At 44.4% G+C, this 24,180-nt stretch overlaps 2 protein-coding genes across 3 annotated transcripts in view; both read left to right on the top strand.

Annotated features, from left to right (window-relative positions):
- Positions 1-3,003: 3,003 nt before the first annotated feature.
- Positions 3,004-8,205, top strand: KCTD14 (potassium channel tetramerization domain containing 14). The gene is made up of 2 exons (XM_048294408.1): positions 3,004-3,278; positions 5,954-8,205. Exons 1-2 carry the CDS (start codon positions 3,219-3,221, stop codon positions 6,623-6,625), a joined length of 732 nt encoding a protein of 243 aa, XP_048150365.1. The 5' UTR covers positions 3,004-3,218; the 3' UTR covers positions 6,626-8,205.
- A 3,195-nt stretch (positions 8,206-11,400) lies between these two features.
- The window catches only part of INTS4 (integrator complex subunit 4), a 33,360-nt gene continuing 20,580 nt past the window's right edge, over positions 11,401-24,180 (top strand). Inside the window, exons 1-11 of one of the 2 annotated variants that reach the window (XM_048294365.1) lie at positions 11,401-11,525; positions 12,320-12,511; positions 14,457-14,574; positions 15,269-15,375; positions 15,581-15,766; positions 17,582-17,632; positions 18,290-18,378; positions 18,636-18,756; positions 19,269-19,340; positions 20,335-20,509; positions 22,605-22,810. In XM_048294365.1, coding sequence (XP_048150322.1) covers positions 11,472-11,525; positions 12,320-12,511; positions 14,457-14,574; positions 15,269-15,375; positions 15,581-15,766; positions 17,582-17,632; positions 18,290-18,378; positions 18,636-18,756; positions 19,269-19,340; positions 20,335-20,509; positions 22,605-22,810 — 1,371 coding nt within the window. In that variant the 5' untranslated portion in view covers positions 11,401-11,471. Of the gene's footprint in view, positions 11,526-12,316; positions 12,512-14,456; positions 14,575-15,268; positions 15,376-15,580; positions 15,767-17,581; positions 17,633-18,289; positions 18,379-18,635; positions 18,757-19,268; positions 19,341-20,334; positions 20,510-22,604; positions 22,811-24,180 lie in introns of both variants that reach the window. The other variant, XM_048294364.1, reaches the window with a different exon arrangement.

The raw sequence follows: 24,180 nt of genomic DNA, 5'->3' as shown, positions 1-24,180 counted from the left end.
ATTAAGGAAATAAATAATTTATAAATACTTTTATGGATAGTACTATTCTCCAAACTGATGCATAGTAACAGAATCATAGAGTGGTTTAGGTTGGAAGGGACCTTAAAGATCTTCTAGTTCCAAACCCCTGTGCCATGGGCAGGGATGCCACCCACTGGATCAGTTTCATCAGGTCCCCATGCAACCTGACCTTGAACAATTCCAGGGGTGGGGCAGCCATAACTTTTCTGGGCAACCTGTGCCACTGCCTCATCACCCTCTGAGTAAATGTGTGTACCAGCACAGAGACATTCCAGCTCACTGTTACGTACATATTTATACCATTTTCAAAAAACCACATATTTATTCCCCACAAAGCCACTGTCTAGTTATTCTTCTTTGGTAAACCCAAATTTCTAAGCACTAATATTATTATTATGATTCATATTGGGGTTGCTCATCCAAGGCCCAGGCACAGGCTAATTCTTTCATGCAAAAATAGGGAAAGGATGGTCTCTGCCTGAAAGAGCTTACGGTCTTGGAAATAGCCTTTTTACATCAAATAGAAACTGTGGGCAGAGGAACCAGACCAGTGTGTTTATCACACTGAAGGACCAGCCGTGGTTGGTGCAGCAGTAGAAGAGAGTTGTGGACATGAGCCGGCAACTATTCCTTTTGCTAAAGTGGTAAGGATTTCTGTTGTGGCATTGAAGGTTTGGCCTCAAATGCCATTAGTCACCCTTGATTATGATTTGGGGAAATCTCTCAGATGAGTAAGGTAAGCTCATCTACTGCCCTTCACCCTGCCCTGGTGAAAAGCTTGTGTGAGCAGAGAGGTGATGGCCTACCTGTCTATCCAGTTCTGCAGCTGCAGAAGGAAAGAGAAGCACCTCCAGCATCGAAGACGTGGTGGATGTGAACTCTGTCAGCTATATCCAGGATATTTTCTGAAACACCTCCATAAGCCAGCCCAAAGAATGGGATTTGCAGCACTTAGAAGTCCAGAACATGAAGACCTTCCAGGCCTCCCTGTTTTCCAGTATGCATTAATCTTTTAAAATTTATTTTTAGTCACCAAACTTGGTGTCCCAAGCAGACCCCACTGGTGCATCCAGCACTACCAATTCTTCTGGTCTGGCATAGGGAAAATTCATGCATTTGTATTCAAAGCAGCAGAGAGAACTCAGAGGTTCTCATTGAGGATCCCTCAGGATGCTTCAGAGAACCAGAAGCAAAATGCAAGATGGGTTTAATGACAGGTTTACCCAAATGCACAAAGCATTCAAAAGACTCTGGGCCCAGCTTTGACAGAGCCTTTCGTGAGGCCAGGCTTTATTCTCAAGGGAAGTGAATGAGTCTCAATCGTAATTGTTTTTCCCTCTGTGCCTCAAGCTCCTGCTCAGATCAATGCTGCCGTCTGGGAGGATACAGATCCAGCAAAATCCCGGAGTATTCAAAAGCGACAAAGCTGGTGTCCATGAGCACAATGCAGATTTTGTGCAAATGATTTCCTTACACACCATGCTGTCAATTTTCATCATTAATATCTCTCCCCCAGGAAGATTTTTAGGAAGCATTGTATTTGTCTGAGATTTTTCCTTTGGCTGCTGGTATAGCAACAAAAGAGAGTGAAGCAAGGTTGGTAGAGGAGGTAACACCTTTTATTACACCAACAGAAACTGGAAAAAAATGGAAAAAAACCCAAAACAAGCAAGTTGAAGCAGAATCTGACAGACATGGGAATGCCTCATGTGCCCTAAAGCATGGATAGTTTTATCCATCTGTATCAGGTGATCTAATAAAAGATATTGTCTCTCATTCCAAATGTTAAGTTACATCTCTGGACAATCATGCCCATGGCAATTTGCCACCATAATGAAACAAAGACACAGAAGTGATGAGTGGCCTGAAGACAAATTTGAAAGCAACAGTGCACTTAGAATCACCTAAAATGAAGTAAAGGAGACCTGCAGGGGTGTGGTCTGGTTCTGGAGAGGTTATTTAGGCTAGCTCTGATATGATACTCTGCATTTAATAAATTAACACACAGAATCATCATAGAATCACAGAATGGTTTGGATTGGGAAGAAACCTCAAAGATGATCTAGTTCCAATCCCCGCTCCATCATGAGTAGGGACACCTTCCACCAGACCAGGTTGCTCAAAGCCCCATCCAACCCAACCTTGAACATTTCCAGGAATGGGGTATCCACAGCTTCTCAACCTGTGCCACTGTCTCATCATTCTCACAGTAAAGAACTTCTCCCTTCCATCTAATCTAAATCACTCCTCTTTTATCTTCAAGCTGTTCCCCCTTGTCCTGTCACTATGTGCTCAGGCAAAAATTCACTCTCCTTTTTTTATAAGCCCCCCCTTTAAGTACTTTCAAGTTCACCTTCACTACATCCCTGTGAGTGTTTTGATTTTGTGATAGTCTTAGAACCACTAAACCTATGGTGCTGTCCACATTCTGTATTTGGTGGATACAGGATATTAGAAAACAATGTCATGCAAAGATAATAATCCAATATTTATGGCCAATTGAAAAGAATGGTTTATGCTCAAGCAGAGATTCAGGTTTGATTTTATTCACCTTGCACAAATGACTCAGTGTCCAGAGATTGTATGGGTGAGGAAGAAAATGCCACCACCTCAGACAGATTGTAGACACCCTGATCTGTCACCAGTGGTAGTGACAAATGGGATCAGTGAAATTGTTTGGGATAAACTGTGCTTTAAAGCAGCAGAGCATGGAGGCCAAAAAGCTGTGAAACTGTTTACTGGTTTTGATACAAGCAGTTGTCAAGGCAGAGGTGGACACCCAGGCACACGTCATGGGGCTCCTCGGCGGTGCCCTGGGCACTGGGCCTCCCTTGGAAGGGGTTCTTCGGCCCTTAGTCACTACTCAGATAGCAGTGCACGAGGTGTGTGCTGGCAGCCAGCCCGAGTCCGCCCTGAGCCCTGCTGGTTGCCAGAAAACTAATGAGCAAATACTTCTGCTTTCAGGCTGTCCCCTCCCCTCTCCCTGCACCTGCAACTGGAACCAAGGCTGTGCCTGGGACAAACTGGAGCCTCCGTGCCTACAGCTGGGCTGGGAGCAAGGGAATGGTGACCCAACAAAGACAGAGCAAGTGAAAGAAGATTGGAGCACAGCTGGGAGCCATCCTGTGTGCGTGGCAGGACACCAGCACTGAGCAGCAGCTTTTCCCAAGCAGCTGAGCCCTCAGCTCCTGGGGAAGATGAGTATTCCATTGGAGCACAAGCCCCTCGGGAAGCAGCTCACCGGCAGCCTGCACACGGTGAGTAAGTTCTGCGCTCAAGAGCACAATTCCCTCATGTGGGATCAAAGCACCCCTGCTGGGCTACATTTGAGTGGGTTTTTCCCCCATATGTTAATCTGAAGACACCAGGGCTTGCCAAATATATCCCTAAGAAGAAGATTCTAGTTAAAAAGCTGTGTCTGACTCTGGCCTGTTTGCACCTGCTGTGTCACAGAAGGGCCAGCTCTCTCCCAGGCATCCAAGATCTGACAACAGCAAATAACCAGAATGGTTCTTCTCCTTTAGCAAGAGATGGAATTCGATTAATATGAACTTTAATTGATCATATCCCTAAACAAAAGCCTGTTGTAGGTTTGGGGGGGTTTCAACAGTTCTTGTGAATCTCTAATAATGCAAAAGCTGCCCTGTGTTGTTGACATGCAGGATCATCAGCTGGAAGCAGTAGTTTTTCTAGCTATAGGGAAAATTAATGGCAGTCTCAGACAAGCAGCATGTTACTAGGCAGAAATCAATGATGAGATGATTTCCTTTTACTCTCCTCTGCCCTCAGTCTGTTGCTAATCAGTTTGTCTTCCTGGATGAAGCTGAACAATCTCTTCTCCAGACCTCTCTGTATTAAAAAAACCCAACCTTCCTGTGTTGCACTTTTCACACGTAGGTTGCAAAATGCTTCCCCGTGGAAGTAACTGTTTTACAGATTAATAATCTGGGGCACAAATAGATGGAATGACTTTCCTGAGTGTCACCTTGCTGGCTAATTACAGAACTGGGAATCAGCTGGTTCCAGTACTTCCAGTCCACTGGGAACCACTTTGGTGCCAGGCTAAAACCATTAATCAAGATTTAAGGACATGAAGTTAGTTGGGCTACTGCGTTAAGGAATAACATGTTATCCATTTGTATTAGTGACAAACAGCATGAAACATCTGAGCTGCCATCTGAAAAAGGAGCAAAGGCTCAAAAACCTGAGACCCTCCTGTCAAGTGATCCCTGGTGGGGAGAGCTGTTGGTATCACTTGGACTAATGGCAAATCTCCTAAGGAGAGACTTTACTATAGAAACAGCTTTGGGCTGTGTTTTTCAGTGGGTGGAAATCACAAGATAGTCTCAGACGGAATAGTACTTCTCTCCTTGATCCAAGTGTAAATGATTGCTCTTGAGATGAAACTACCCACACTATTGCAAAGCAACATTCCAGCAGGGTCTTTGGCCTGAATCTGTTGTTGTTTCCCTGGCTTGCTTAGGCTGTGAGCAGATTTCTGCTAAATCTGACAGTTTGCTCCTGTTTAAAAGGAAGGTCTCACCCTGCAGCAGGGTTTCCTTTCCTAGTCCCATCCTTTTGTCAGCTCTGTGCTTGTTAAATCCTCTGCCAGCCAATCCAGCTCATCACTAAGATGAAAGAGCAGCAAAGCTGGCATGAGGTGAGCAACAGAGCACGTAGGTAGGTGCAAGAACAGGATGGGGAGAGGGCATGCGGGGCCCCCCCTTCTCTTGGTGTGGGCTGCGAGATCAGCTCACGTCATCTGTACCCATGTGATCCCGCTAAGCACTTTAGTACACACTTCACCTGAGGCATGTGACCAGCAGCACTGAGGCAGATCCTTGTGTGATGGGATCCAAGGAAGTGCAGGTGAGCTGGAAAACGGGGCTGTTTATTGACTCACGCCTTCCCAATGGCAGGTGTGGCCCTGGCCTGGCTTGTAACTTGCATTACAGTAGTGCTGGCAGGAGGGAAAAGAACTCTTTTTTCTTCCCTCTTCTTTTCATCTGCTGAGTACTACATAAAATGACCAAGTACAAAGGGAAGCTAGTAACATTTTTCAGAACTGAACTTACAGGAAGGTCCCAGTGAACACCAAGTCCAGCTTTCCAGGTATTCAGGCCTCCTCCAATTCAGATAATGGTGTTAAGACAGAGGGTAAAAAAAATGCAAACAAACCCACAAACTTTCCATTCTTCCCTCTTAAATCCATGTCAGTTGCATGAAATGTTTCCTTTACTTCCTAGCTAAAGCCATCATACATTTTTAAGTGCTTTGCTGAGCAGCTTCTGTCCTGTACCTGTGACATGATGGATTTTTGTGTCTTACTTCAGTGTTTGTAGCTGAAGCCCCAGATGAGTGGAAGCCAATTCCACCTATTTGTGAAGTTTTAAAGAGCTTTATTTCCCCCTTTGAGGAGAAAAGAACAGTTCAGGTGATAAGAATGAAGTGGCACAGCTTTGGGCTCTATCCTTGTCCATGGGGTGGGTGAGAGCTCACATAGTGCTCTTGCTGTAAGGACAGTGGCCCACAGGGACAACACTTGTGAGTGACTTAGGAGATCAGTGTTGAATCCTGTAGTCACTCAGCATTTCCCTGGGCACGGTACTTCTTTTCCCTCCTTCCCACTGGGAAAACGACACTTTCCTACATCCCAAAGATGAAGTGAGGACTTGGCCATTTAGAAATGTCCACGTCTCTGCTGCTCTGGTTGCGAGGGCTGTATAAGCATCCTGCATCTGCTTTTTGCAGTAAATCAGGTGGAGGTTCCCACCTGATGCCCAAGAAATGGGAGCTCATACTGCTCTTCACACCTTCATTCCGTCCTCCAACCACAATCTTTTCCTTCCTCTTTTCCTTTCCTTTTACTTCCATGTTGATGACCTCAGACTGGTAACACACATGGCTTTTTGTCCCCTTGTGATACTTGCAGTTGTCACCAATTGTGGAGTTAAATGTGGGCGGGGAGATGTACACGACAACGCTGAGCACCTTGAAGAAGCACCCTGGCTCCAAGCTGGCAGAGATGTTCACCGGCCAGCCCAAACTCAGGACTGACTCCGAAGGGAGGTTCTTCATCGACAGGCCGGGCACCTACTTCAAATACATCTTGGAGTACCTGCGCAGTAACCAGGTGCCCACGCAGTGCATCCAGGACGTCTACAAGGAGGCGTTGTTCTACGACATCGAGCCTTTGATCAAGCAGCTTGAGGACTCCCCCCAGATCTTTGGGGAGCTCGTGGCGAGGAGGCAGTTTCTGGCTCGTGTGCCCAGCTACAGTGAGAACATTGAGCTGATGATCCACATCGCGAGGGCAGAGGCAGCTGCATCCCGACAGTCCAGCGTCATCGTGTGTGTGGTCAGAACTGAGGAGGATGCAGCGAGGTGTCAGGACGCCTTGAACAGTTTGGACATGGATAAAAAACCCGTGGTGAAGTTTGGCCCCTGGAAGGCTGTGCCAAGTATTTCTGATCTGCTGGACTGCATTCAAATGGATGTTGAAGCCAAAGGGTATAAAATATCCTTTCAGCCCCACGTTGCTGACAAAGGTTTTCGTATCAAGTCGCACGACTTCTTCTACAAGTTCCTGTTCACCTGGTGGTAGCAAAGTGCCACCATGGATAGGGAATGTTAGAAAGCAATTATTGGAACAAATGAACCTGGGCTGTGGAGACTAAACCATGGGCTACCAGAGGGACAGGAAGAAACATGCAGGCTAACGAAAGGATCTCCTTTGGCTGTTTGCCATATCAAAGAGCACTTAAGAGCCACTTTACTTGGGTTTTAGGGGATTTAAAAGGCTTCAGGAAAAGGAGGAATTTTACTCTTCACTGTTGCTTACTATTCATTCAGTTCAGAGAGATGGCTCTGCGAATTGAGCCAACCTCACTCAACCTAAGGGAAATGAACAATGCCAAATATGTCTCATGGACATGTAGAGTTACTCTCTCTGTGGAAATGGGAACAGACCACAACTGTGCAAATCCTGACTGAAACAGTGACATTACTCTGACATGACTCGAGTCCCATGCTCAAATTACATTTGGTTTCTTAATGAGAAGGCAAAAGCTATTCTTCTCCCTCCTTTCTACACTAGAATCTCAGCTAAAAGGAAGGATTCTGTGTCCTATGATCTTTTCTTATTCCTCCAGTAGACAGCCTACTCTCTAGTCAATGTATTTATTACTAATATTCATTATTTGTTCTGGAGGAAAGACAGAGAGCCTCAGCTATGGTCCAGGACCAGCAAAAGACAAAAATACCATCACTGATGTGAGGAGTTTATAATCTAAGGACATGCACTCCTTTTTCAGACCACACAATCTTAATCTCTTTCTTATGACACTCATTATTACAATGATGCTATTTCTAACTATATAAGCTTCTGGAAGAACTGGGAAAACCCACCATGATTTGGTGGGAAGTAAGTGGTACTGAAACAACAGCCTGCAAATTCTCTTTTACAGAACACAAGTTGCATTCTACATGGTGTTTAAAAAGTCTTAGAATTTGAAAGTTTATTTTTATACTGGAGATGGCTTGGGTTTAATCGCTCTGAAAATAATAATGGCTGATTTGATAAAGATCATATTTCCTTCTCAGAAGATGGATTTCTTCCAGTTAAGGACAATAACCACAGAATCACAGAATGGTCCCTGGGATTTCAAAGAAATAACTTTTAGATTTTTTTTGAATGATGCAGAAGTGCTTTATTTACTGACGTTTTCCCCTCAAGATCCCCAGATTCTAAAGACCTGAAGTTTTGTCTATAGGGTAACAGATTTGAATCATTCCTAATTAAGCTGTGTTTCAGATGTGCTTATCCTAGCATGGACCTCCCCTGAGTGACAGGCATGAGTCACTCCATGGACTGCAGGGCAGTTGTGCAGAAGGTGTGAAGGGACTCTGAGATCTCCCACATTCATAAGCTTGGTCAGAATGGACACAGTCAGTGTCTGAGAGGACAAAAAGGTTTAGGAAATAGGCTCTTTTGATCATAATCAAGTGTTTGGTGGTGCTCAGCCTGGAAGAAGAGAGATTGAGGGGGCCTCCCAATAGACAAAAGGCTGCTTTAAAGAGACCTATTACACTTTGTACATACTAAGGGTGGGTGTCATAGGTTAGCAAGCATAGTCCTGGAAGGGATGTCCTTGCTAAGGGGTGCTTACAGCTTCCTCTGGGAACTGATAGAACCTATCAGCTGGCCAGTTTGAATATGGACAATTCTCTAAGCCACTTAAAGTTGTGATCACCTCTGTGATCCACATTTAAGAATAGACAAACTTCCCCCCCCCAAGCTCTCTCTCGTTTCTGGCGCTGGGACAGGTGGCTGCGGGCCCCGTGCGGGGGCCAATGGGCCCGGCCCCTGCTTGGGCCAGGCCGGGCCGGGCCACGGCCATCCTGAAGCCATGGACCTGTTCCAGCCGTGGAACCCCCCCCACTGCCTTGCCGTGGGCAGCCGGAGCGGCTCGGCTCTCCCCCCTCTCCACTTCGATAAGAAACATTCAACATTCCAGCTGCAAAGCTGCAAGGCCGAGGTGAGATTAACCCCTTTACTGCTGTGAAGAGCTGAAAACCTGAGGGAAGAGAGAGAGGAGATGCTTAAAGCTGAAATTCTGTTGTGAAGCTATGATATATCAGAGTATCCCGTTGTAATTCCATGAAGATATGGGGGGTGGAGTGTTCAGCTCGTAAGCAAAAGCACCTGCGCTGAGATAGGCAGATGCTGACGCAGCTGTAATTTCATGAGAAGTTTGGACAGGGAGAGATGGACCAGATGAGGACTTTTGCTCCAAATGGGAAAGGAGAAAACCTCAGTTCCTAGAGATGCTCCCAGAGATAGTCCTAACGATGAAGATGAGGAAGACCCTTTGCTCCCAGGGAAGGAGAAGGGCCTCTGTTTTTTGTTTCTCAAAACAGCTCAACCTTAAAATTGTACCCCAAAAACTTCAAGAGTGGACCCTCGAAAGCAGTTGCGGGAAAAGCTGCAAGTCGGGGGAAGGGACTCACACGCAGGCAGAGAGACTCCTCTTCCTAAATGGACTGAACAATATTTGGAAGTGGGCGGCTGTCTTGTTGTGATAATGTTCTCATAGCATGAGCAAGAAGAGACTTCTCTTTCTAAATGGACTGAACAAAGTTATTATGGAAGTGGTAAACAGAATGAACATCTTTCTACATTGTCAGTGGGAGAAGGGAGGAAGGTGGGGGGAGGAGGAGAGTTCTGAAGGTGGTATAATTTTTTTTCCTTCTTTTTAGGTCTGTTAATAAACTTCTTTATATTCTTTCAAGTTTGGTGCCTGCTTTGCATTTCTCCTAATTCTTATCTCACAGAAGATAAACAGTAATGAGTATTTTGGGCCAAACCACTACAGTGGGGAAGCTGGCTTAAGGCACAAAAAGGGAGGTGGAAATTAGGGATCAGGAGAAAACAATCTCAGTATAGAGTAATTAAAGCCTTACACCAACCAACCTCCTAAGTCTATAGGACTGCTGCCAGGAGAAACTTTAATTGGCACGCACTCCAATCCTGTGTTCAGTTTGGGGCCCCTCACTCCAAGAAGGACATGGAGGGCCTGGAGCAGGGCAACGGAGCTGGGGGAGGGCTGGAGCACAGGTCTGATGAGGAGCAGCTGAGGGAGCTGGGGGTGTTTAGCCTGGAGAAAAGGAGGCTCAGGGGGACCTTATCACTCTCTACAGCTGCCTGAAAGGAGGGCATAGCCAGGTGAGGGACAGGACAAGAGAAAATGGCCTCAATTTGTGCCAGGAAAATAATCAGGAAAACCTTATTCATCGAAAGGCTGGTCAGGCATTGGAACAGGCTGTTGAGTCCCCATCCCTGGAAGTGCTCAGAAAACGTGTAGATGTGGCACTTGGGGACAGAGTTTAGTGGTGGGCTTGGCAGTGCTGGCTTAATGGTTGGACTTGGTGATCTTGGAGATTTTTTCTGATTTTAGTGATTCTATGATACTGATAGAAATTATAACACTTTTCTAACTTTTAAAATTCATTGTTTTATTTAACTTTTAAATTGTTTTAATTAATCACAAGCAGTGTATTATTCATTAGCGTTTTATTAGTCTTAAGTCACTTTTAGCCAGCACATAGCTAAGTTTCTTTACACAGACTGTTATTGTTAGAGTTTGATTGGGAAAAGCAGCAAAACTTGAAGTTTTGCTAAACTAACCCTGATATGCTTCAATGAACAAAACCTGGGAGAGAAAGATGTATTTCTAAAATCCGACACAAGAAATGCAGAATTTATAGACTACAGGGGCATTTTGCCGAAACCGGAAGGTAACAGAGAGACTAACAAAGAATCTTCAGTTTGTGCTGCACAACTCCCTACCTGGGAAAAAGAGAACAAAAAGACGGAGAAATGTGGACTGATTAACATGGGAAGCAAGAATAAAAAACCAATAGAGCACGGAATACTCATTAATGAAGAGAATTGTGAAAAACGAGGTTCACTCTTTGTAACATTTTAAGGAAACGATGTAACATGCGAAAAGCCAACATCACAGTACATTTGCAACAGAGGGATCCGCCGGAGGGACCCGCGGTGATCCGGTCCTGCCCGCGGAGGGATCCGCCGGAGGGACTATTTGTGATGTGGTCCTGCCCGCGGAGGGATCCGCCGCAGGGATCAGCGGTGATGCGACCCCGCCCGCCGAGCTGGGAAAAACGAGGCTCGCTCTTTGTAACATTTTAAGGAAAGTTTAATAAACGGGACAATTAGGAGACAACAGCGAACAGGGTGTTACGGCCGCGTGCTTTGGCAGAGATCCAAAGGCACACCTTTACATCCAAAAGATCGTCTGTAAAAGGACATCGCTTATTCCGTATTCATCACCGTCGTGCAGAATTCATTAATTCTGTGGAGTTGCTGAGTATCATCTTATCAGTCTTATCTTTTTCCTTGGCTCCATTCCGTCTGGTCTCGGGTTTTTTTTTTTTTCTTCTGATAAGATTTTCCAGGAATGTGAAGACCCCCCCCCCATCCTTCCCAAACTGACCACCCAAACCACAGACATTCCACAGCGTTACATTACAGAACCCCGGCAAAGCTTTTCTAACATTGAGGAACATGAAAAAACCGACATCCCGATACATCCATAACAATTCTGGAACACGCGGAAAGGCAGCACCGCAGTGCATTTATAACAGAGTGACACCATTTAGAACCGATGAGCATTAATTTCTCTCTCTGCTCACAAAGCAGGAGGAGGTGGGAAGGTTGCCCTTAGGCCGCGTTCCGGTGAGGCCGCCGCGTACCCGGCAGCGCACCGAGGGCCGGGCCGAGCCGCGCCGCCATCTTGGGGCCGCGTCGCCGTGGCAACGGGAGGCCGCCGGAGCACCGAGTGCGGCCTCCGGGCGGAAAGAGAGGACGCGCCTGTGGCCCCTCCGTGCGGCTGCTCCGTGCCTTCTGTTCCGGGTTGCGGGGCGGCGTCATGGCGGCGCACTTGAAGAAGCGGGTGTATGAGGAGTTCAGCAAGGTGGTCCAGGTAACACGTCCTCCCCGGGCTGGGATGGATGGCTCCGAGCTCTGCCACGCGGCGGGAGGTGCCGGCGGGTGAGGCGGAGCTGTGGGGAAAGCCGCCGGCGCAGGCCGGGGCCGAGCCTGGGAGCGCCGGCCGCCCGCCGGGCGTCGGCGTCGGGGCGGCCCGTGAGGGGTTGAGGAGGAGCGGGACGGGTCGGATTCGAGTTTAGGGAGGCTGGAGCTGCCGGAGGGGGGAGGTCTGAGAGAGGGTTTTCCCCTCCGTGTGGGGAAGGAGAGAGATTGTGCAGTCTCCCTCCCTGGAGATACCCAAGAACCGTCTGTAGGCAGCCGTGTGCAATGTGCTCTGGGACGACTGTGCTTGAGAGGGAGGTTGGAGCAGATGATGCACTGTGGTCCCTTCCAATGAGCCCCATTCTGTGAATCCGTGAGCTGGGTTGGGCTGCGACTGCTGCGGGGAAGACGCAGCATCCTCCAGCCCGGGAGTGGGGAAGGAGCTACAGCAAGTTTATGGGCTGCTTTCGGGCGGTGGGAGTGGGAGAAGTCGTGTTTGCCGTGGGTTGGTTGTTTGGTGTTGGAAGCAGCATTTGACCCAGGCTAGGGTGGGGAAAGGCCGTGCTTCCCGGGGATAGGGACTGTCTGGGCAGGTCAGTAAGAGCCGCAGCGGTCTGAGGGTGTATTTCTTGCTGAGACAGATGAAGGAGAAGCTAGTGCTTGCCGTGGGCCTCCCCATGTTGAGTGTGGGAAGGAGTGGGTCTGGATTTGCTGTGTTTCTGAGCCGTGTCCCTCTGCCCACAGCAGCAGCATGAGGAGCTGTCCACCAAGAAGCTGCGGCTGAGCAAGCCCAGTAAGTCAGCAGCGCTCCACGTGGACCTGTGCAAAGCCACCTCACCTGCAGATGCCTTGCAGTACCTGCTCCAGTTTGCCAGGAAGCCCGTGGAAGTGGAGAGTGTGGAAGGGGTTGTCAGGATCCTGCTGGAGCATTATTACAAGGTGGTGAAGCTGGGAGCCAAGCATGCTTGCTCCTTGTGCTCGTTTTCTTGGTGTGGGATGTTGAAGAGGGGCTCCCAGGCTCCTGTGTTGCTGATTCAGTTGCCAAAAGCCTGGGCTGAGAGTGAGGGACTGCAGCCCTTTACCCAGGTGTTTCTGATTGTGTTACTTGGTCCCTGTGCTGATGGTTTCAGGAGCCTGTGACAAGGGTGTGGAAGTGTTGTCCCTGCACATGGGCTGTGTGGAAGTTACCTTGGCAAGGGACAAAAGACATGTCAAGTTTTCCTGGGAGCCCATCTGTCCAGAGCTGTTTCAACTTGTTCTAACTCTTTCCTGACTGCTGTTTCCTTACCTTGTTCTTCATTTCCTCTAGCAGTGGAGAAACCTTTTAGCTATTGCTTATATTGTGAAAAACAGCACTTTTTAAGTCATAGAATCATGGAATGGTTTGGGTTGGAAGAGACATTAAAGATCATGCACTTCTGCCCCCCCTGCCATGGGCAGGGACACCTTCCACTAGACCAGGTTGCTCAGAGCCCCATCCAGCCTGGCCTTGAACGCTTGCAGGGATGAGGCAGCCACAGCTTCTCTGGGTGGCCTTCTCTGGGACAGTACCTCACCACCCAGTCAGTAAAGAATTTCTTCCTACTATCAAGTCCATGGAAAAAAAGTGTCAGGGATCAGTCTCTTCTCCAATTAACAAGCAATAGAACAAGCAAATGGCCTCAAGCTGTACCAAGGAGGTTTAGAGTGGGTATTTGGAAAAATTTCCACACTGCAAAGATTATTAAGCTCTGGAACAAGCTGCCCAGGCCAGTGGTTGAGTCAGCATCCCTGAAGGTGTTTCAAAGATGTGTAGATGTAGCACTTGGGGACATGGTTTAGTGGTGGACTTGGCAGTGCTGGGTTAAGGGTTAGACTTGATGATGTCAGATGGCTTTTCCAACATAAATTCTTCTGTGATTCTATGAAATACAGAGTTCCTGGACAAATAACACATACTATTTGTGCTTGAAGTTTGTTTTGTAGCCTGTGTTAGAAGAGAGACTCATGAACCTGCAGACGAGGTCACACTGGCAAGAGCACAGTCTGTTACAGAATGCAACTCTTAAAAATACTGCTTTTCAACTGCTGTAGCTGACATTATTTTACTTAAAGACAAAATCTTCAGAAGAACTTGCTTCTTAGTATCTCTGTAAAACTTGCACTTCTGATGCAGGAACCTGACCCTGAAATCTGTAACTGCAGTGGAAGTTATGTGATGATTTAGTTGTTTGTACTGTCATTGTTTTGTTTAAGATGGTGCTGCAGCCTCCTGCTCCTTCATCCCTAAATATTTTGGTAGGGCAGTCCCCATGCAGTGCTGATGACAGTATCCATTGTTCAAACACATAACTTCAACCCTAAAAAAATGCTTCTCAATTCAGTTGAGAAAGGGACTACTCCCTTTGGTGTCACATTTGTCACTTGGAGGCTGTGTGTGGCACTAAAGTCTTTTTTAAACCCTTGAAAGATACAACAGTTGGAATGGTGAAATTCCTTGTTGAAAGATGGTGTATTTGTTCTGTACTATTTCTGCACCTCTGTGTTCAGTGTTGCACAAATGCTTGGCAAGATCCAAATGTGACATCCAGACGACTTTTTGTCTTTCTGCTCTGTATTGGATATCCTTGGCAATGCAATGAAAGAGGAACTTCCAGTTATGACCAGGAGCCTTGTGTGCAAGAGTCTGTAGAAGCCTCAAAATGAATCTTTAAAATGCATGAACTTTGGAAATTAATTTTAAAATAATATTAATTGATGAGGCTTACTTATGTAATTATCACCTATGACAGTATTTGCTGTTTCTTAAATAAGTAGATGCATGCAGGTAATATATGCTGCTATTTTTTTTTTTCCTTTAACCGTGCTGTTTTGGGGATTTTTTTGGGGTGTTGTTTCCTTCCAGGAGAATGATGCCTCTGTAAGACTGAAGATTGCATCCTTGCTGGGATTGTTGTCAAAGACTGTAGGATTTTCCCCAGACTGCATTATGGATGATGCCATTAACACACTTCAGAATGAGAGTAAGGCTCACTTTTGATGTGGTGCTTGAGATCAAGGTGGAATCGTGCTGTCAAAGCATTTGGGACATGGCAAGGCCTTACATCTCAGGTGTATGATTGGAGATTGCTGGTTAGAGTATTTATTTTCTGGTTTTGTGAATGATGACAGATAACACCGTGTTCTGAGGAGGAGAAAAATGTTCCTCTGACCTGCCTGCTGTATCTCTTTGTTGTAAAGGAGTGCAAAGTTTGCTTTTGCATCTCCATGTGAGAGCTGTTGCTTCTGAAGTTCTCTGTTGTAAAGGACAGTTTTGCTTGAAATGGAAATGTGTTTGAAGAGGAATTTTTTTTATACCATGCTAGAGGCCAGCTCACCAAGCTGTACCAGCAGGAGTGTAGCCAGCAGGTCAAGGGAGGGTATTATGGCCTTTTACTCAGCACTGGTGAGGCTGCATCTGGAATAGCTTATCCAGTTTTGGGTTCCCCAGTGCCAGATTAGTGCTGGTGAGGTTGGGTGAGTTCAGCAGAACCACTGAGGTAGTGGTAGAGGAGTGGAGTATGTGATGTGCAAGGCACAGCTGAGGGAGCTGGGCTAGTTCAGGACTTGGAAGGAGAAGGTTTCAGGATGGCCTTCCACCATGGATCAGTCTGTGATCCTGTAGCTGGTAAGAGTTCAGCAAAGTGATCCATAGCCTTTCACTGTCTTGTTTTGCAGAGTCTCACCAAGTCCTTGCTCAGCTGCTGGACACCCTCTTAGTGATTGGCACAAAACTCCCAGAGAATCCATCTGTCAGGATGAGGCTGGTGGAGGTAGCCTGCAAGGTGAGGTGGCCTCCCTGGGGCCGGGAACTTTTGTTGTTGCCACAAGACAAAAAGAAAGGTAGTCAGTATTTAAATTATTTTCATTTTTCTCAAGAAACTGTTACAATACCAACGTGAGTAACTGCTAGGAAACATAAGATGATGTTTCAAAGGGCTGAAAGAAGGGTAAGAATCCTGTTCCATCTGCTTGTCTCTTGTTCCACAGCATCTGACAGATTCTTCTCATGGTGTAAGGAATAAGTGTCTTCAATTAATTGGCTGTCTTGGCCCAGTGGAAAAAGGTGTTGCAAAAGAGGCTGAAAGCCAGGCGGCCAAAGATGTGCAGAAGATCATAGGAGATCATTTTAATGATCAGGACCCTCGTGTTAGGACTGCAGCTATAAAAGCCATGGTAAGTGTTGCTAGTACAGTGGAAGAAATGGTTTGGGGTTGTATAGGGAAGCTGAGAGAGGGCTGGAAACTAATGCAAAGAGGTTTGGTTTAGAGACCATTTTAATTAACTTAGTAAAAGTCCATTTAGTGTATCAAAATTAGCTGGAAAAGTAAGATAGGTCTTGAAATATGACAGTAACATGAGATCTCAAAGGGCATTTGAGTGATTCATAACTTCGGTTTCAGCTATAGCTGAAGAAGCTTTTCAATTTGTTGACTCCTTTGAGTGTGTATAGGCTTTTCTTTTAGTGAGAGATTTATTTCTTGATTTATTGTTGGTTAGCAGAACTACAATAAGCCTCTAGTGCTCCAAAGTGCAGTAGGTAGCTGCTTATGACAGGAAACCTGCATGATAAGTCCAGAAAGAATTTTGTTTGTTTTAAAGCAAACACTTATATTTTGCCTCATGTTTGCATTCATTAGCATTCTCTAACTGTTCATGAGATATACTATATACTGGTTTTTTGTGTGGGAACCCTTCAGAAGCTTTTAGCTTTGAAGAAATGCAAGCAAAGACTATGCATTTCAAAATATTGCTTAATGTGAGTTGTCTGTGAGTTTATGGGGATGCAGAAGTTTCTCTATTACCCTTAAAGTTGATAACAATGTTCCATCTAATGTGATGGTCAACAAGGATCTTTGAATTAATGTTACCAACCTCCAAACAAAGAAGGAAGATGCATTTGAGGAGATCAGATTGCACTTGAATCTCTCTGAAATCTCCCTCTGCTGGACGTTGTACTTACTCATCCTTCACAGAATCATTTAGGTTGGAAAAGACCCTTAAGATCACTGAGTCCAACCTTTAACCCAGCACTAAGCCCTGTCCCTAAAAGCCACATCTGTATGTCTTTGAAATCCCTCCGGAGATGGTGACTCTGCCACTGCCCTGGGCAGCCTGTTCAGTGCTTGACAGCCCTTTCCGTGCAGAATTTTTTCGTAATACCCAATCTAGACCTCATCTCGGTCCAATTTTTGTTGGTACAATTTTTTGAAAGTAATTTGCATGACTTTTGTAATGGTGTTCAGCCAAGTCCATAGCAAGATTTATGACCTTGAGTTTATAATTATAGCAGAAAAAAAGCTGTCTTTCTGTTGTTTGAAGTATGGGAACATATTGTATGAATTCAGGGTCACTAACCACTTTTCAGCATTGGTGATCATAGTTTTTTCTTGCCATGTATTTGTGGGCTTTTTCCTTTAAATCTGTGTTGTACTTTGAAGGATATAGAAAAGAAAATATTTCTGGTTGACTTTATTCAGCCAGATACTGTTCCTCTGTTTATAAGCCAGATTCATGACACTGTTACTCTAAAACAAAACAATGTAGGACAGTTTGCTGTCCCTGTGGTTCAGTAATGGAAAGATTTCCAGGGCAGGAATACTCATTGTCAATACTACTTTTGAATCCGTGTTTCAGGAATGGTAGGAATTATTTTGAGGATTCCTACATCTGTTTTAATTGTGGTTGAATATGGCTAACACTAAAGAATTGTTTGAAGGTTGGGAGAATGGACAGACAGTGTATTTGTATAAATTGCTTTTCCCTAATCAAAGTATGAATGACTCTGAAGCTAAACAAACTATACTGAAGTCAAGGATATTATTTAAAACACTTAATGGTCAAGATAGTGCAATATTTTAATTATAGCAAGCAATTGAGAAATGCAAGCAGCTGAGTTTACTCAAACAGAAAAACAGTGGTGAAAAGTTAGTCTGTGTCCCTTAAACCTATAGTTACACTTTGTTGCATTGTTGTTTTTTTTTCCTGTAGCTACAGCTTCATGAAAGAGGATTAAAGTTACAGCAAGCTATTTATAGTCAGGTAAAACCTTGTATTTGTTTTGTACTTGTTTGCATATGTTTTTTTGAATTCTCTGGCAGTGTATTTTGTGAGGAGGAGGGCACTGAGCAGAGGTGGAGTATTTTGCACTTAGGTTGCCAATATTCCTTGTTGTTATATGGCAGTGGAAATAAAAGGGTATTTTGCATCCATGGTGCTTAAATGCACTAAGGCATATGCTTTGTTATATATTGTTTGCTGGGGAGGTGATCATGGGAAGGGCAAAGCGTGATGAAGTCATTCCTGTCATCTGGCATAGTGGTGAAGTCTTAAATAGTCCTGAAGGCTCAAACCCTTGTTCATTGGAGAGTCCCCACGAAGCCTGTATTTGTTATGTCAGTAAAGCTGTGCAGCTGCAGCCTGTGTCACATCAGGTCTATTGCAGACTCACATTTCATCCTTCCTCCATAGTACAGGCAGTTCTGGAGTTTCACACCATGTGCCTTGGTTGACTTGATTAGGACTAGTCTGCCTGATGGAACTTGGAAACACTAGGGAGTGGAAGGGAAGATTGGATTCATCTTGATTTTTAATCTGTCCTGACTGTTTTGTGGCAAGAATGCTGATTACACTGTGGGAAGTGAATGACAGCTCAGCTGGAGATGTTTCAGGAATATTGGACTGTGAATCTTCTTTCAGGCCTGCAAGCTCTTGGCAGATGATTATGAGCAAGTGCGCAGTGCTGCAGTTCAGCTGATTTGGGTCCTCAGTCAACTTTACCCTGAAAGGTATGTCCTGCATGCACTCTCCTCAAAGTACTGGCCAAGTAATCATCCTCATCCTGAGAGTTTTGTGCTAGTAGGTGTGAGGAGTAGCTGTTAGGAAAGTGATGTGTACAAATGGCTGATGCCTGATGGGAATGCACTGCTGCAGGGAAGTTTGGTTCCTGGTATTTGTTGCACATTCACAGGAATTCAGCATAGTTGTTTCTTATTGATGCCATCCAGTATGGAATGCAATCAACAAACTGATTTCTCTATGTCAGCATTGTCCCTATTCCTTCTTCTAATGAAGAAATTCGCTTGGTCGATGATGCCTTTGGAAAAATTTGCCATATGGTTAGTGATGGTTCCTGGGTTGTAAGAGTACAAGCTGCTAAGTTATTGGTAAGTTGCATTCTTTTCTTCTCTAGCAGAGAATAGTCCCTCTTAAGTTACTTTACTTTTCATATACATTTGAAAAGAAAAGTGGGAGGATGTTTCAAACTGTATAGGTAAATTTCTCCCAAAATTGTGAGGTGAAAGAAATGAGGGAGGTTGAAGAAAGCCAGCACTTTTTCAGCTCAACTGTGCAGTGATTCTTTTCTTGAGAGTAGATGGCTGAGCATTAAAGAAAAAAACAGATCCCTGTCGTAATTCCCTGCCCCTACTTCTCTGCCACAGGACATATGAAGCAACTGAACTCAAGAAAAGCCATATTAACCTCAGTGGGAAAATAAGATGTTCTGCCTCTTAAGTTCACTTTTTTTAGACTCTGACGTACAGTAGTGTCAGGCATTACACAAAGCTGTTAGAATGAGTGGGTAAGATTGGATACCCTGTTGGGATAAGTCAGGAAATGATATATATGGTGGACTTCAGAATAATCCTGTTTCTTCCTTTTGATTTTTTTTCTTTAGGGTTCTATGCAACAAGTTAGCTCCCATTTCTTGGAGCAGACCCTTGACAAGAAGCTCATGTCAGATCTGAGGGTATGTAAATGTTTGGGTTTGTTTTCCTGTGTGTAGGTACTAAAATGACACAAGAGGTATGTTAATATTGAGTGTGCTTGTTCACCTTGTCCTTGCCTGAGGGCTGTTGAGAGTTAATTGGTGATGACAGGTTTTGTTTTAGATTAAAGTCAATGAAGCAATTGCTAGTTTTAGATTTCATTAACAGAGCATGTAAGAAACAGCTCTAAGCTATTCAGGTTTTGCAGCAGCTGAAAGGTAAATGTTTGTGGTGTTCTGATAGGTTTTTTGGCTAAAAGCTTTGTTCATTATGTATGAAAAGATTGCATCCTAGTTCTAGGAGCAAGCTCATGGAAACATGCTGCAAGATCTGATCAAAAAACATCACCATTTCAAGAGACATGAGTAGCTAAAGGCTACTTGGCCCTGTAGGCAAGATTTTTCAGTAGCATTCCTTCCTTAAGCAACATGCTCAAGGTTATGTTAATTTTTTTCTGTCTACAAAGGAATGGTGAAGAGCTGCTGTTTTTTGTGGAGTGCTTTGTAAAGGCTGTTAAAGTGCTGCACAGCTTTATTTAGAGTGTGGGGAGAAAGGAGACAGCCTAGCAAGCGCAATGAATGAATATGGCATTTTACACATTGCTGACCTCTGGATAGTATTGATAACATTGAAGTATTTAATTGCAAAGTTGTAGCATTTTTGCCGATCACTTATTGGCTTCTTAACTAGATGGGCCTTTGTTCTGACCCGGTTTGGCTGTTTTTATAATGGATGTCTAAGAATCTGTTAATTGAAATGCATTTGTTATTATCCTTTCCCTACATCAAAACTACAAAGAGTGACTGGCAGTCAGAAATAGCTGTAGAAGGGTAGGTACTGTTTGCTTTTCTTAGCACTTGCCTGTGTGTCAATGTCTAAGCCTCCAGCTACATCTGTTTTCAGATCCAGTTTAATATTTTGTTGAATCACCTTTTGAAGTTGACATGGTTGTAACTGAAACCTTTGTTTGGCCAGAGGAAGCGCACTGCACATGAACGAGCCAAAGAGCTCTACAGCTCTGGGGAGTTTTCCAGTGGCAGAAAGTGGGGAGACGATGCTCCCAAAGAGGAAATCGATACTGGTGCTGTGAACTTGATTGACTCAGGAGCTTGTGGGGCTTTTGTTCATGGCCTGGAAGATGAGATGTATGGTAAGTGTTAACTGGCCATGGAACAGCTAAAGGGAGAGATGTGTGTTAGCTGATAAGCATCATTGTGATCTCTGATATGGCAGTTGTTTCAAAGGTACTGTAGTGTTGCATGGAATTTTGGATAGAAATGTTCAGTTGAGTAGCCAAAAGCAAATAGCTTCCTAGAAATGGTAAAGTTTTAGTAACATATACGGTAATAAGTGGTTTGCTTCTGTTCTGCAGAAACCCACTGGGATTATTTGTTGGTTTTGTTGACTTAATTGTAATAGTTGCGTGTGGCTCTAAATTGGCAGTTAGTTGCTGCTGTTTGAAATTGGTGTTTTGTCAGCAGGAAAAAATTTCATAGAATCGTTTAGGTTGGAAGAGACCTCTAAGACCATAGAGTCCAAATGTTAACCCAGCACTGCCAAATCTCACTAAACCATGTCCCTAAGTGCCACATCCAGATGGTTTCTGAACACGTCCAAGGATGGTGATTCCACCACTTCCCTGCACAGTCTGTTCCAGTGATTGACAACCATAATGTTTTCCCTACTATCCAATCTAAACTTCCTCTGGGTAAACTTGAGGCTGGTATTTGCATAAACCATGAAAATTCCAAGCTCTGAATGTTCTTTCTGAATTTGCCTTTAATGTTACTGGAAGGACGAGGTTGAGTTAAAATGTACAAAACCACCATAACAAAAATATTGCTGTAGATTGTGTTGTAAAAGTTGGGTTATTATTCCATGACTCCTGCAAATAAATGCATGTTTTCCCAATAGCTAAACTCTCCCTGAAGCTTGAAAGTGCACTTTTTTTTTTTCCTAGTAACAGTAAAAAATGTTTCACTGGTTCAGCCCCTTGACCTGTGAAATAGTTCTCTAGTTTCTTGTGCCACAGGTCTTGTGTCAGTATGATGCTGTTGAGGAACGTGGATAAAATGATCAAATGTGGAATATACACAGATCTCTCTCTCTCTCTCCACTGCAGCATTTTTAAATACTGCTGAGCTCCCCCTGCCTGGCAGCACTGCTTCATGTCTTGAATTCCGTGTTGTACCTTAAATCTGAATTAGTGTGTCAGCTTAGGAGAGCAGTATCGGCAAAATGTTTCTCTTCTCTTAATACCTGGGTCTTAATGACCATGGAGACTCAGAGTTGTGACAAAAAGCTTCATTACTGAGCAAGCAGGGGTCTTGCTGTCTGTGCCTTTTCGTACTTAATCGGAATCCTGAGGAGTCAGAGGTCTTCTTTAAGAACAATAGGCCTAAAAGCTCCACACAAGTTCAATGAAGTGTTTTCAAGGTAGCTAATTTGAGTGAAAAATGTAAGTATGTTTAAAACATTGTTGCAAGACATCAGATGAATTACCATTTTTATGATTCTAGCACATAAATGTTATGGAAGCTAATGAGGATGATTTTAGGGAAGAGAATCTCACCTCTGCCTAACCTTGTTGTATCTGGGTATTCTTCAAATTCCTGCAATGTTTTACAGCATAAGTACACTCAGGATGCTTTCTGATGCTTTTTTTACTTTCATTTGAATAATTTTAATATTTAGATGGCACCTTTTTCCTTTGTTTTGAGGAATCTGAAGTCAGAAAGCAGAGGAATTTCATTCTGTTAACTGCCAAAATGTTGATTCTCTGGGGCTTTTCAGCAATTTGTAAAGTGCTACGTAGCAAGTTAAAAATGCAGTGAAAGCTCCAAGCAATTAAAATGTCAGGAAGAATAAAACAACCCCAGTTTAATTAACTAAATGAGTTTGCTTAAAATACCAGTGTTGATGCTATGCTTGCAAAGCACGCTATGAAATACACGGTGTTTATTGGTGGGTTGGAGACCTGTTTGTCACCTGCAGGTCCCTTTTGCAGATGTTTATGGCAGCAGCAGGGGCTCTATCAGAGGTGAGACTTTTGATTTGAAGACTTGCCTGTGAAAAGATCCCCAGTGGGTCCCTGCTTAGGCTCTGTTGCCCTCAGCATTTCCTTAGCATCTCCTGTCCTTAGGCCAGCCCTTGAGTAGTACACGACCTCGCTGTTGGGTGCATGTCCTTTAAAACCAGACAGTTTTAATTAATTGACAGTTAATTCCCTGCTCCTCTTTTAACAGAGGTTCGAATTGCTGCGGTCGAAGCCCTGTGTATGTTGGCTCAGTCCTCGCCTTCTTTTGCGGAGAAATGCCTGGATTTTTTGGTTGACATGTTTAATGATGAAATTGAGGAGGTGAGGTTGCAGTCAATACACACAATGAGAAAAATTTCCAACAATATCACGCTGCGGGAAGACCAGCTGGATACTGTGTTAGCTGTCTTGGAGGTAAGAGATTCTTGAGGAGGGCAAGAACTGCTCTCCTGCTTGCTTTGGGGTGCTTAATTATGTACTGCTAATCAGTCCCTTCCTCTGAGAGCAAACCCACCTTTTTGTTGGGTTTTTTGGCTCTTTAAACACTGCCAAAGGTTTCTAAAATCTGGTACCTCGTGAGCCCCAGGACAGTAGAATAGTTCTGAAAGAGACAAATTTTAGATAGAAACTCCTCCTTTGATCACTGTGCTGTTGCCTCCATGTGTTTCCTTCTGTCTTGTGTTGTGCTCCAGCACTCTGCACCACTTCATGTTGAATGCAGCTTCAATTTCTTTCTGCTCCCTTGACTCAGCTGCTTTTGCTACAGCTTTGCTCAGCAAGCAGAGCTGGGCCATGGGCCTGAGATCTCCTTTCTGGCTGCTCAGAGAGTTTGTCAGTGCGCTCTGCCGTACGATTTTGAGTTTTCCCAACCAGCATCCTCCCAGTCAGTGCTCAGCCAGGATTCAGGGAACAGCACGAGTCAGCTGCTCTTCCTGGTTGATGAGGTTGATCCAGGAAGAGGAAGAGATTTTGGCTGTGTGAACAGAATTATGTCAAACTGCTTCCTCTTAGACCTGATTGATTTGCTGAGCTATAGCCCCTGAGGCGCTTTTTTTTCATCTGCTGCTTGTAGTAGGCAAGTTTCTGCTGCTTTTGGGAAGTGTCCCAGCCTTGGGAGGTGCTGCAAATCCTCTGTTTCTGTCTCTTCACCTTCTATTTCCTTGACCTAGGGCAGCAATTGCCACTCCCAGTTGTGCCTTAGGAAGAAGCAAACTAATTAAACCTATTTTCTCAGTCTGTAACAAATGCTGTGGAATGTGATCTGGATTTGCAAATGCAGCAATGAGCTTTAGGTGCCTCACGTTTTTGTCATTATTTGCATTTGTTTAAGCTGTGGACATGTGCATTGAGGTATGAAAATGTCCTGGTTAGGCTGGGCTCTTCTGTCCTGACTTGCCATGTGTGATAAACCCTAGATGTATTGTGGTTTACATTATCATAATTATCATAATTATCATCAGACATTAGGATAGTGTAAGTGTGAGAATTATTAACGTTTTAATGGATTTATCTGATTCTGAAAGATGCTGGTGCTTTTCTGTAAAATCCCTCTTCCAGTGCAAAAATAAAGGATGTGGAAAAATACTATTAATTTTGGTGCCTAAATTGGATCCAGCAGTGTAAATATGGATCTCTTGGGTGTTGGGGGTGACTTCTTTTTTCAGAAGTTACTGCTTTCATTTCATCAGAATAACTGTACCAGCTACTCCTTGCTTTTCTAACCAGACTTTGGAATTTGCTTTCCCTGTTGTCCTTGATCTCAGTTTCTGTTGAGTTGTGCTCAC

This window comes from Corvus hawaiiensis, chromosome 2 (genome assembly GCF_020740725.1).
Source record: "Corvus hawaiiensis isolate bCorHaw1 chromosome 2, bCorHaw1.pri.cur, whole genome shotgun sequence".
Classification (NCBI taxonomy): Eukaryota; Metazoa; Chordata; class Aves; order Passeriformes; family Corvidae; genus Corvus; species Corvus hawaiiensis.
This window is presented reverse-complemented; position numbering and strand designations above follow the sequence as displayed.

Bases quoted from the DNA above. Each gene is read 5' to 3' on its own strand.
- KCTD14 (XM_048294408.1), top strand. From the start codon at position 3,219: ATGAGTATTCCATTGGAGCACAAGCCCCTCGGGAAGCAGCTCACCGGC. The intron at 3,279-5,953 runs GTGAGTAAGTTC...TGATACTTGCAG, and splicing joins TCACCGGCAGCCTGCACACG to TTGTCACCAATTGTGGAGTT.